Source organism: Chlamydotis macqueenii, chromosome 3 (assembly GCF_036417535.1).
Source record: "Chlamydotis macqueenii isolate bChlMac1 chromosome 3, bChlMac1.mat, whole genome shotgun sequence".
Lineage (NCBI taxonomy): Eukaryota > Metazoa > Chordata > Aves > Otidiformes > Otididae > Chlamydotis > Chlamydotis macqueenii.
In genome coordinates this window covers 45357670-45371658 of record NC_141558.1, presented here as the reverse complement: position 1 = coordinate 45371658, position 13989 = coordinate 45357670, and the positions used below count along the sequence as shown (strand labels likewise).

The window sequence follows — 13989 nt, the reverse complement described above, 5'->3', positions numbered from 1 at the left end:
AGAGGTCAGTTTTTCCAAATATGTATGTTTATCAAGGACAATAATCAGAAATCTGAAGATAGTTTTAAACCTTTAGCATCATATTTCTGTGTTTTCGTTTAAACTGTAGTATTGCTGAATAATTGAACAGAGTCCTAGTTGGTTTGCAGTTGAAGAATCTCTTTGAAATACATATTGAAGCTAATGGAAAAGAGACTGTTGGCTTTGGAGTAAGCCCTAAGGACCCAGCTTAATACAGCACAAAATAGTGTTTCATAGAAAACAGCACAGTTTAACTTTTTGCAGATGTGTTTTTTCTACCAGCTTCTGGAACTGAAAGCAGTAAGAAAATGTGAATTTGTCCCAGTGATTCATGGATTAAAAACTCTCATATAGGTTCACTGGTATTACTTATAATTCTTTTAATCCTGTACACTCAGAAATTTTTTGGGGGCTCTTGATTCAGTAATTATAGCATGGTAAAAAAGTGTTTGTACTGCAGGGTAGCATTGAAGACATGTCTGGTTTCTTGCTCCATGGCTCTGTAATTTCAAAACAAATATAATAGTTATTTTCAAATATTCTCTTAGATTTTGTTCCTGTAAGGGAACATATTCCTTGAAGTAACCACCAAGATCTCTTGTCAAGATGATGGTTCTGAAAAACTTCTGTCCTTTCAGAGTACTGTAGAGGTCTACAGTTCATTGGTTACGCATCAAGTAATAATTCTTTACTGGTTTCAAAATGATAGCCCTATTAGTTATTTTTTCCTATATGGTCCAGTTTCTTTAAATTTCAGATTTCCATACTTGTGGGAAAAATAAACATTAAATGAAAACAGATCTTTGAAACAAAAATAACTACAGAAATGGATGGAAGATTGCCAACAAGCTCCACAACTATTAATAAACCTGTAAAAGGAAAAACAAAATGATAATTAAGAACATAAAGAATATAGCTAGAGCATGTTGGAAAAAAAAGATGTATAAGATGCTATCCATATACAAATTTACGTTCTGTGCAGGAGTTTCATACAGTTTTCATCATGAAACAGAACTAGTACTGGTAAATAGTTGAAAACTAACTAAATAAATATGAATTCCAACTATCAAAGGGGCTCAGATTTTGGGGGAAATATGTGACTACAGGAAAATTATGCTGTTACAGATTGAGTCTGGAAATCTCTCATTGGAATTCTTTATCGAAAAGTTCATTATGTTATAGAATCATAGAAAAGTTTGAGTTGGAACGGACCTTTAAAGGTCATCTAGTCCAATACTCCCTGCAAGGAGCAGGGACATCTCCAACCAGATCAGGTTGCTCAGAGTCTCGTCCAACCTGGACTTGAATGTTTCCAGGGATGGGGCTTCCACCACCTCTCTGGGCAACCTGTTCCAGTGTTCCACCACCCTCAGTGTAAAACATTTCTTCCTCATATCTAATCTAAATCTAACTCTTTCTGTTTTAAATCCATTACACCTTGTTCTATCACAACAGGCCCTGCTAAAGATTTTCTCCCCATCTTTCTTAGAAGCGCCTTCTAGGTACTGAAAGGCCACTATAAAGTCTCCCCGGAGCCTTCTCTTCTCCAGGCTGAACAGGCTGGAGTCAGTTCAACAGATCCATGTCCTTCTTATGTTGAGGAACAAATAAATTTAAAATATCTTCAAAGTCTTTGTCTAGTGTGGAAATAAATGTTCCTAAGAATACATGAGGTGAAACATATCGCCTAAAATTTTAAGAAAACAAAGGTAACAGAGAGTCTTTTTTATTTAATTTTCAGATTTATAGTTTTCAGTACTGGGTATTGAGAGACACCTTGTGGCTATGCTTTTTAATGCACATATATGATGATTTTATGGTAGGTGAAAGGCCCTTGTTCATTGTTTCATTTCAGAACATTGTGAAGATTGAGAATTAAAAATAAATACATAAATACATTCTACTTCCAGGCATCTAGCCTGAAGTGCAGCTCTCTGCTTGACCTGAAAGATGAGTTCTTTACATTCATGTGGAATTTCTAAGAGGGGGACGGGGTGGGATTCCCCATAATGTTTATACTTACTCTGATATTAGTGTAAACCTTTTTTCTTCTGTGGCTGAATTTGTACTGGGGACTCTGAGACAGCTTCAGGGTTTCACAGGCAACTCATTCTGTCAAACACAAAACTCTTGAATTTTTCTCTCAAACTAAAATTTAAACCAATAACTGTAGAAATTTGCACAGTTAAGAAACAAAAATCACTTAAGATCTACTATTGTTTTTCTTGTTTGGGGAAAGTTGAGATTAACTAGACGTTTAATCTCATTCTTTGTGTGACAACAACAGTTTTGGAACATTTCAGTTATAGTATGTTCTTGACAACTTTGTCACGTTGGAGGAAACTCTTTCTTGTCATACTTTTAAGTAGCACTATGGCCTGTACTGAGTACAGTGATGACAATTCTGTGAATGTATTTCATAATTTTGTCCATGGCAAAGAGAGGGCTGTGGGAATCTATTATGGGAAGGTGCACAATTATTTTGGGGGTTTCTAACAAGTACAAAATGAATTTATAATAATGCCCTGGTTAAATTGCCATTGTGGCCAATAGAAAGAATATAAAGTCTCCATTCCTATTTTTGCTATCATGTTCTTTAGTTCTGTTATGTCCCGGCATTTAAAAACATAGAATGATCTGATTGATTTTCATGTATAGGGCCATTAACTTCTCAGTTGTTTCTTCAGTTTCTCTGCAATAGGAGATATTGAGTATCAGAATCAGCAGAGATTAGTGTGAAGACAGATAATGCAAATTTCAATTTACTTGGAATAGTGAGTGATAATTAAGAGCTGTTATTGATATGTGCCATCAGGGAGTGTTGAGTGGCATCTGAGTCAGTTACAATGGAAATTTATTGCAACAGAAAGTTACTTGAGGGTCTGTTTTGTCTTTAGTTCTTTGTAGGATTAGTCTAAATCTGAAAAATGTCAGTGAAGTGTTTTTCAGGCTAAGATTATAGCACACAGATTTTAGGAGACTGCACATGGTAACGACAAATGCATGGTGTGTCTGAGCTGCTGTTGTAGTTGACACTCCAGGCAGTGGAGCCAAGAGGATACCTGAGCTCAACCATGAGCAGACACAGGACATAGGGTGTTACGGGTGCAGAAACACTGGACAAGCCTTGCTGCCTGATGCCTGTTGAATGCAGAGGGTGCTCACGCTCCTACTGCAGCTGTACAGATCTGTCTGTAGACATCTGCAGTGTTTTAATCTCAAACTGAACCCTGCCATATCAAGCTGCTGGCAAAGTGGTCTGTCTCAAATGGTCAGGCAGTTACTTTGCTTTCTAGGGATATTTCTCTTCTCAATATATCATAAATATTACTTGCAGAAGAAAATAAGTCATCCTTTGCTCAAAATGTCAGCCTTGGAGAGGAGGTATATGTGCTTGCAGCATGCTTAAAGAACTGTAAATGTAGAAAACAGTCTTTCAAAGCCAAATTTGATTTTACATAATTGTATTCATCTCTGTGATTTTTAAACTTTGTAAAGGAATTATCTTCATGAAGTACAAAACATAAAATAACATTAAAATGACATTAAAATGACATAAAATATTGGGACTACAAAGGCTGGATTTGAGGGGCATTTTTTTTTTAAAGAGAAGGGAGTAATAGAACCTTTTTTGTTGTAAATAGAGTTTAAAACTACAAGGGATCTCATAATTTAGCAGAGGTCTGTGGGAAAATACCCTACATTTGAACAGGATCTAGTTGTAAAATTGAGCTCTGTGGAGGTGACTGCGCAGTGCTCCTTTCTTGCATCAGCTGCCTTCCTCTGGCAGCAAGCCTAATAGTTGCCTTAGTTTAACTGACAGTCTGTCTCTAAATTCCCAAGTCTGCTGGCCAAAAGAGTATAGTAATATAAACCTTCTCGTTTCATCACTTATTAGGTGCTATTTCTGTGTCCTTTTAGGTGTGTAAAGACATCATGTTCCCTTTGAAACTGACTTTGAATGATGTTTAGTAGGCCACAGGCTTCACAGTTCCGCACTGAGGTTGCAGAACTTCAGAGAACAGCCTGCTAGTAATTTGGAATAAAACTAACAAAAAAGACAACACAGTTGTCAAAGGTGTTGGTAATAATCAGATGGTGGTGCTGATAATCAGCGTAACTCTTACAGATGTCATTTGCATAGCTGTGAAATTGTAGTGGACTGTTATGGTTTAATTCTGAAATGAGAAATATGCTTCATGTTCACAAATTGATTTTTTTTCTTGCACGGTTAATGACTGGTCTCAATCAATATAGACTTTGAGGAGGAGTTGCACTAAAAATTATGATTGTATGTAGTAAGTAATTTGCAGCTGTATTGGGAAGATCTTGAAAACGCTTTTGGCTTTCATTGTCTCAGAGTGAAAAAGCATCCAGTATTGTCATGGCTCAACAGAGTGGCAGTTCTGAGCATTACAAATGAAAGTATTCTCAAATATAACAAATATTTTTATAGAAGCCATGCAGCATCAGTTTCCTGTTGAAGCAGAAATATTGAAATCTTCACACAGTTAAGCACAGCAACAAAAGGTTTAACTAGGTCTCCAGAGAATGTCAGTGTTCAAACTGAAACCAGTACAAATTCATCCTTGCTGTTGCAATGCTATCCGTGCGTGTCATCAAACTGTCTGTCTCTCTATCAATTTCTTTTTGTGCTGCATATCTTCCCTACTGGCTAGTTTTCTAACAGCATATTGAAAACTTCCGCTATCAGCAAAACAGACCAAGACTGATGACTTTTTCATCTGTGTACTCCAAGTGGTTAACAAATATGTCGACAAGACTACCTGTCCCAAGGGCTAGAGAAGAATAGATATCTTGCTGTATTTCACATGTTTCATATATCTATTCCCAGAGAGAGAACAGTTTAGTTCTAAATTAATGAGAAAGAAAACCAGAGCTTTACATGGTTTTGCATTCATTTCTAAATAGTGATGTTATATAGTTAATTCAATCTTAATTGATGTGCTTTTTCATGTTATTGCTAAATTGAAATGTTTTGACACTTCTTTTAATAAGATTTGAGATTATTTAGGCACAGATTTCTGTTCACTGTGAAGTTCAGATTTTCATCATACTGAAGCAGTACAAAAATATCTCTATATTTTTTTATTGCACTTACTATAAACAATAGCAAGATGCTTGTCATTGTACAATATATGAAAACTATTGTTATTTTTACTGCATTTTTACTTAGCGGTGAGGCTTAAACTGAGTCATTATAGTGAACACTTCCTTTCTTTCTAAACCTAGTGCTGTTTTCCATGTGCATTTTCACAGATGAATTATTTTTCATTGTAAGTTCTTAAACCCTTTAGTCTGAGAATCAGTAGTTCCTTCTGTTGTAAGATAGGCACTACAGTTTGGCTTGAAGTAAAATGGTAGGTTAATTTGGTCCATGTTATAAAATTCTGGTTCGAGTTAAGGTAGTGTATTATCTACACAAATAGGGAGGGGTTTTTAGCTTTATATTAGTTAGGCATTAAGTGAGGTATTTGGAAACTATGTCTACATCCTCAGTGACTTGTTGCAAATCCATCATTTGTGCAGGGTCAGACTTGCGTTTGTAGATTATTTGATTCTTGGCTTGTCTGGCTGGCTCAAAAATGTAACATCTTAGCAATGATAAATTTTCTTAGCTTGTATCATCAGTGAGGTCTGTAAACACTTTTTGATGTACATTATAGATTATATATATACAGAACTGAGGAATCAAAGATTAAATTAAATGTTTACCTCCTGTTCAGGTTTTTTAATCTGTTTGCTGTTCTTCCTCCTCCTGAAGAATCTTATTTCATTCTCTATGCACCATGTAACTTTTCCAATGAAAAAAAGAAGGAGCTGCTATGATACAACTTAGTGTACTGTGAAAAGAGCTCACTGGGTAAGGCAAGACATTTTTGAACACCATACCGATCCATTCTTTAACTGGTAGTCATCACTCCTTAATATGCCAACTGGATGAAATACAACCTTGTGCAATAAGTAGGTTATGATCAGTGCTAAGGCCAGAGCAATAGAAAAATGTGACAAGAATTCTGCTTTGCACCTCCTTTCTTTGTGACTCAAAAAGAGAAGAAAAGGGTAATTCATAGTATTTTAACTGTTCTCCGATTGGAGCACAAAGACATAAGGAATAATATTCCTATTTGTACAACTGCAAAGTGTGTTTTAAACCTGCATTATTTTGAAAAATCACAGTATTATCTATCATATGCAAGGTACATCAGGGAATCATGGAACTGCCAGATTTCAAATTCCCAACAGTTAACCACTACTGTGTAAGTAGTGTTCCAGCTACAATTCATATTTTCTTTATTAGCAGAAAAAGTATAAGTTTTCACTCTTCACTTTTGAAAGAAGACAAGTCTTTTTGGTCTCTGTTTACAGAATTCATTTTCCTTTAAAGGGAACAACAGCTTTCCAAATTTTTTCTTCAAAGAACGTGTTCTGATTTTGTCTACAAACACTGGCCATGTAAAAAGTAGAAGAGTTAGCAACCTGGGCTGAAAAGTAAACAACTAAGTCTAAATAATAAAGATAAGCAAAAGAGTCTAAGAAAATATAAGTATAATCTAGCCATATCTCAAGACTTTTAGCCATACACAATGGAAATTATATGGCTTTGAAGAAAAGAGGCCATTATTTCACTTGAATGAAAGAATACAACTATGTTAGAACAGGACAGTCATAACTTGTATAGGCTGCTTGGCAATCATTCCTAATTGTCTCAACTTCTCCTCCTCAGTTTTTTTTCATACGTTCAAACTTTCATACTGTCCTGGTTTTGGCAGGGATGGAGTTAATTTTTCCTCTCAGTAGCTGGTATGTTTTGGATTTTGTGTGTGAAGAATGTTCATAAACACCCTGATGATACCAGTTGTTGTGAATGAGACCAAGGACACCGTCCTGCTTTCCAAGTCTCGCTAATTTGCAGATGCAGGAAGCTGGGAGAAAGACAGACAGAATAATTGATCCAAACTGGCCAAAGAGAGTATTCCATGCCATAAACGTCATGCTCAGTATATAAGTGGGGGCAGGCGAGGGTGGTGTCTGCCTTCCTGGCATCCATCCTTCCTGCTTGTTTTTTGCTGGCATCGTTCCCCCTACCTTGCTGGCTCCCTTTTGCTCCTTTGCTTGCTGCTCGGTTTTGTTTCCGTGATTGCTGCTCGGGACGGGCTGTATCGGTCATTGGGACATCAGGTGGTGAGAAAACACATATTGTTCACTTTGTATATTTTTTAATATCCTTATATTCTGTTATTATTGTAGTTTTCCCTTTTATTTTAGTAAATTGTCTTCATCTCAACCCACGAGTTCTCCTTCCTTCCCAATTCTCTCCCCCATTCCCCTGGGGAGGGGGAGAGTGAGCGAGAAACTGTGTGGTGATTTGGGCTAAACCATCACATGTACAGTTTTTCTAATTGGGTTTAAATACATTAAGACTGAATTCTTTAATACTTCGCTCTGCAGTGACTCCATGTTTTACAAACTGCAGAAACCCAGTATGTTGTATAGATGTGAAATATTTTTAAAACTTTCACTGAAGGTAGCTCTACCTTGTGGGAAATTATGTATGCATGTAAGAACTGCTTTTAGTGCAACAACTGAAAAAATAGTCTGTAGCCTACTGAGGACTAAGGACAGATAAATTCCTATTCTAAACAAGTATTTCTAAATTACAAATTGACAGGAGACAGCCCTAAATCAGTAGAAACCTGCATACACACAAAGAGGAGAAGGTTCAGAAGAAAACCAGTTATAATACTACAATACAGAAGATTAGTCCTGAATTATGTGCTCCTGATGATTACACTCAAAGAATTGTTATGTTTACACTGCTAGAGGAAAATGTTTAAGCAAAAGTTACACTACTCTCCTTTATTTCTTCTTCAGAGGTATTTTTAGAGCACTTTACAGAACTTACTGAGGTGATTTCAGTAAATTTATCTGATCAGTAACTCATGGGTTTAAACAATTCTAACTTTAATACAGTGAACTTAAGTCTCCAGAGGGAGATAATTAGATTATTGACTCTTCCAGGAGAAATTCAAACCGATTCACATTTGTTTGCTAGAATTACCTTCTTCAAATACCGTCTTGCCAGGTACCCACTAATTATAACCCAGTAAAAGAATAAACGTTGGACAGAGGTATTACTTCATGATAACTATACATATATAAAAATATATATATTCATCACAGAAATGTAGCCAACTTCTAAATCCTACAGGGAAAATTTCATTTCAAGGTTAATTCTTTGCTTCTGTAACAAAATAATAATTTAATCTTACTGTTACCACATAACATACCATTTCATCCTTGTCCTAGAAAGAGCTGCTGTAGCTTAGTTATTATGCAGACATTACAAGTGGAATAATACAAATAAAATTTCTAATTCATAAAAGGAGAATCCTCAGGTAAAATCATGGTAGCTCAAACATGTTCCTTTTTTCTCCCTTTTCATAGAATCATAGAATCATAGAATGGTTAGGGTTGGAAGGGACCTTCAAAGGTCATCTAGTCCAACCCCCCTGCAAGGAGCAGGGACATCCCTGACTAGGTCAGGTTGCTTTTGACTCCAACCTGGGTTTCTTCACGTTCCATTTATTTCATAAACTGCTGGATAGTGTTACTGCTCATCTTCATGGTTTAGTATTTCCAGTAGGTTTCATGTATTTGCTCTAACTGTGCCTATTAAGGAGTCTCATGGGTTTTTTTCTCTAACAAAAAATTATCATATTTTGACTTAATATTTAAAAAACACTTCTTATTGTTTTATTGCTACTACCTAAGTTTTGATCTCTCCCCTTTGAATTAGCAGCTGAGAATAAAAGACTAAAACTTCTGATAAAGATTTATCTTTTATAGATTAATTAATATACAATATGTATTTGGTAAATTCTGAAGAGCCAGAATGGTGAATGATCATCCAATTCTTTGATCATTTCTTTCCATTTCTCTTGGTCCTCATACATACCGAAGTCATGTTAGGTTTTTGTATTTAAGGAACAGGAATAAGCCCACTGATGGCCTCTTTAATGTCCCTTTTTTCATTCTGTTTTTCTCACATGCCCTTTATGAGGACTTCTCCTATCTTACCTTGATCTCATAAATTTTGAAAGACAATCAGTATTCTTTAAATGAGCCAGCAGAGCAGATTCAGCAGTATGATTAATATGAATGAAGCAGAGGAGTCCTTTGTCTTGTTAAAACACTTCAGAAGGTCGACTTAAGAATTATATTTTTGGATGTCTTTGGGAAAGTTACAAAATAATTATTTTGGAAATAATTGAATTGTATTTGTCGCACAGTAGTGGTACTAATTAAAACTGCCCTTCATGGCAGGCTGCAGCAAAAGATACCTTATTTGTTTGGTTTAGGCGTCTGTGCTATCTGAACACCAACACTCATCAAGTGAAGCTAAGAAGGCCTCAAAATTAACAGCGAGTGCTCTGCAGGTTGTCAGGACAGTGCAGAGAACAAAGGATGAAAATAAAAATTGCTCAGAATTCCTCAAACTAGTGAACAAATATGACGGTGCATTCTGAACAAACTGCAAGTGCCGACCCATTGTGAATTCCACAGAAAGGAAATTACAATGGTTGAGTCTTACGATCACAAGTATGAAGTTCTGCTATAACAAGGTGATTGTGAGAAAAGTACTAGAATAGCCTGTGCTGTTTCTGTTAATGGATGAAAATACATGATAGTCAAAAACTGTGTTACTACTGGGAAAAAAAACCACCAAAATTCAAAGTTGCAAACAATATCTTCAAAATGAGGAAGCAGAAAGGAAAAAATAAGTAATTTGCAGAAAGAAAAAAAAAATCTGATCTTACCAAGTAGATCTACTTAGTCTGTCCTAGATGAGTGTAGCAATTGGAGATTAAAGAGAAGACATAAATTTATGTTTTACTTATCAAGAAATAATTTATTGGCAGCTGCTTCTCGTAATCAAGCTTTATTACTCTTTTTTACATGTTTTTTAGATAAAATAAGAAAAAATAGCTGTAAGCCTATTAAAAATTACGTTCACATAGTGTTGGTAGTTCAGACAAAAAGTATGCAGGTTATAGTCATTATGAATGATGGTGATACCTTTGTGATACCAGATGCAAGAAAAGGGTAAGGAGGTGTGTTACTTTTTTAAGCCTTTAGCTGAAATATCCTAAAGTTCGATTAAATCTTTTTTTCTGCGACGTATGCCTCACCTCTCATTAAAATTAAGCAGGACATTTTTGTGTGTTCTAATCAAGAACTGCATGAAATTCAAGACATTTAAAGGAGAAATAATAGGTGGCAGCAAGCTAAACTAGGTATTTATTTAGTGCATACTAGTTTAGATGCACACACACATGTAAGCAAAGGTCATAAATCTACAGCCCTCTTGAGCAATAAGGAATGGGAAAGAAAATCAATTCTAATCAGGAGACCAGTGCCAGACCTCATAATAACAACTTCTCCATACACCTGAGGCACTTAGTAACATTTCATATACATTTTAAGCAAAACCTTTTAGTCTGTAAAAGAACAAGGTAAGAGTAGTATAACTTTTTATAGTTTCACTTCCCTTATTTAGTTGTTGGTTTTGCTGTCTTTGCAACTCTTAAAATCCAAATTTAATAGAATAACAATGCAATTCATTGGCACAGGATGTTAGAATATGTTCAAATAAAGGATATGCTGTGTGAGCAGTCTTCCAAGCCATCACTGAGATATGTGATTTATCTATTTATTTTATTTTCTCAAGTGTAACTTTATAAAATTGAGTTATCTCATTGTTCTTGAACTAACTTGCCTTGTATCTTTGTAATTTAAAATGCCCACAAATTTATAGAAAGAAAATTAATTCAATTTCTTTGCAGTTAATGGAAGCATCCAGGATACTTAGTGGTTTGATTTGCTTGGCTTTTTTTTTTCCTATGTCAAAGGTGGGGTGGGAGTTTTTAATTTTAAAAAGTTCATCATTTTCTGTCTTGGAAAACATTTATTTAATGTGTCTCTAAACTGATTACTGTGTAACTTGGAAGTCTAGCACTTCATAGATTCGTTAAATGAACAGACAAAACCTCTGAATATTAAGTATTTCAGACATGTTGTTTTAGAATGTGGGGTAGATTTTAGAAACACATGGATATCCTTTCTAAACACAACTATATGGATACATTTAGGTGTACCAATATATTTTTAAATGGTTTATTAAGCTTGTAAGTACTTGAATTCTAGTCATACTAGCATTGCCATATCTTAATGTGCTTTCTGTCACAAACTTTTCCCCTTCCTCCTCCTCTTTCCTGTATTCACAAGGACCTTTCTCTAAATTGGTGAAATTGTAGTTCCCAAAACTATAAACACAGGTTCCTTCTGTGTATAGTTCAGGCTTTTACTCTTCTTAGTTTCCCATTAGTAAATTGCCCTGTCTTTCAATCACATTAGACAACATAAGCAATCAGGTTACAAACAAAGGTATGTAATTTTTAAATTGTGGAGATTTGAGAACAGATTATAACATTTAAAGTGTAATTTTTGATATTGAATAATTTTGCTTTTTGAAAAGTAGTTACTTCAATACTTGTAAAATAGTTGTGTGACACCAATACAAGAAGCTCTACTAAAAAAGTGAAATTTCTGATTATTTTACTTTCACATAGGAAGATTTGCTTTAAGATAAAAGCTAATTACATTGTTAAATGCTTACACCACATTCTAAATGTAATCAAGATCAATCCAAATTTCTTTGTCACAACTATTCTCAAATTTGCAGCTGAAATGAATTTTTCACATGCTTGTCTTCTGTGAGATTTATTGTAGATAAACTATAAATGCAAACCTTGGTGCATTTGTGTTATTTATTTGTGTTATTTATGAAATACTTGTTTCCATTCACTAGCTCATAAAGAATAAGCTTCATGAACTGCACTGCCACTTTCTCAATTTCTTATTTATTCATTTTTAAGCACTACAACAGTTAATTAAACTTACCAAAAAATCATGTGTTGTTAAAAGCTAAGTTTTATTTCCTTTAAATGAATAGTAAATAATTGCTGCTAAAGCAGGAAAGATCAGATATTGAGAAGGTGGATAACTGTGAAGCTGAGAAATGTGTTTTTCCTACAATATTTTTCTTTTCATGTCCTCCTATATAATTGCATTCCCATCTCCCTGTTTATTTCTGTTTGCAGAGATTTATTGTTCATGTTTGGCAGTATGCCAGCACTGTGAACCCTGTTTTGCTTTGCTTTTCCCACTCTTTATCCCTTACATCAACTTTCAGTGGCTGTGTGTCAGGTACTAGTAAATGTGCAGTTTTAAAATAGTAATCATAATAATCATAATTTTATCTAGAATTAATTCACTGTAATATGCTGGGCTGAAAATACAGATAGTCAGAAAATACTTAATTGTCATGTGGTCCATGGAAAAGTAGAAATTCTTTGCTGACAAAGATAATAAAGACGTGCTCTAAGGGAAAGATTAGAGTCATCATTACCACAGCCCTGCTAGTGTCATATTCCATAGCGATCGATTTTGGAAGGCAGTGAGTGCAGCAGTTAGGAATGTGGAAGAGATGGAAGGAAAATCAGAGGTGTTTGTGGCAAATCAGGGACATTGAAACATGAAGATCTGAGAAACCAGTAGCCAGGGGCAAGAGTAAAGAGATTGTATACAGCATGCTTTCTGACCTTATATTTAAGCTCATATAAGCTTGGTTGAAGATCCTTCATTCCAGTTTACAACAAGGTTACCCTGTCATTTTAGTTTTAATAAAAGAGCTGTACTCTTTGTGATACCTGAGCTTTAGCCCAAAGCCTTGTTTCTGAACAGAAAGGCAACTGTTCCCGTTGGGCTAAAATGGCGTGAACTCTGGTGGTCTGGGTTTCCTCCTTAAGTGGTTGGTTTTCTTTTTTCCTTCCGTGTTGCTTCTGGAAGGCACAGTCCAAAGCAATTGCAGTTTCAGAGTTTAGTATTTGGAAGGGAAGTGTATTCATTTTTCTTAACTTTGAGTCAATGTTTGGTTTAGGTGAAGCATGATAAAGCTAGCACCCAGAAATAAGGGAGACGTGCTTACTGACCTTGTACACAGTGGGGGGCTGGAGGACCTGAGATTTTGCAAACTGAGATCCCAGCTTCCTATGCATGGGGAAGGTAAAAATGAGGGGTAGATGGATAGTTTGAGTCTGCACTATGAATTTATTAATCCATGCTGTACCGAGCTGATGCAATGGCTGATGGTGGGGAAGGGTATCCCCTCCTTAATTTTAAGTGTAGTGCACCTTAAGCCTTTCCTAGCTGCCTACATGGTCTGAAGGAGTGGCTTTTAAGGAAAAACAATAGGTGAGTTCTCAGTTTCAGTGTTCATAATGCTTATCAGTAAATTTGGATCTCTGTTTAAATGAAGCTATGTTTTTATAAAAGTATTCTTTTAAAGAATTAAGTGTATTCTTTGTAAAGTAAGAATAGAAGTCAACTTCATTTATAGAATATCATGACATATTGGCATTAATGAGAAGTTTGACATTGATAGAAATAGTTTCTTTCATATGATTCATAATAATAGTCAATGAGGTTTTTCTTGTAATTTTTTTTTTTTAATACAATGCTTCTTGTACTGTAACTTGAAGTGAGTTTAATCTTTATCCTTGTCCATTCTAGGTACAGAGATCCAGAAATAAGCAGTTACGTGAGCTATTTCCAGATGGATTTAGTATACATCATGCAGGAATGCTGCGGCAAGACAGAAGCTTGGTTGAGAACTTGTTTTCTAACGGACATATCAAAGTCCTAGTTTGTACAGCTACACTCGCCTGGGGTGTCAATCTTCCTGCTCATGCTGTTGTTATTAAGGTAAGAGCTTCCATTATTCTGCACTTGAGTATTTGTCCTAAAAGAAACCTGTAAAGAAGCATAGCCAGATCTTTATTGTGGGTTTTGGGCCTGGAGGGGAAATGTCTGATTGACGTGAAA

The 13989-nt window shown here is 35.4% G+C and overlaps 1 protein-coding gene across 2 annotated transcripts in view; it reads left to right on the top strand.

The window, feature by feature from the left end:
- The window catches only part of ASCC3 (activating signal cointegrator 1 complex subunit 3), a 276330-nt gene that overhangs the window by 158512 nt on the left and 103829 nt on the right, over positions 1–13989 (top strand). For both annotated transcript variants that reach the window (XM_086743241.1, XM_086743242.1), the window contains exon 15: positions 13678–13869. In XM_086743241.1, coding sequence (XP_086599367.1) covers positions 13678–13869 — 192 coding nt within the window. The remainder of the gene's footprint in view (positions 1–13677; positions 13870–13989) is intronic.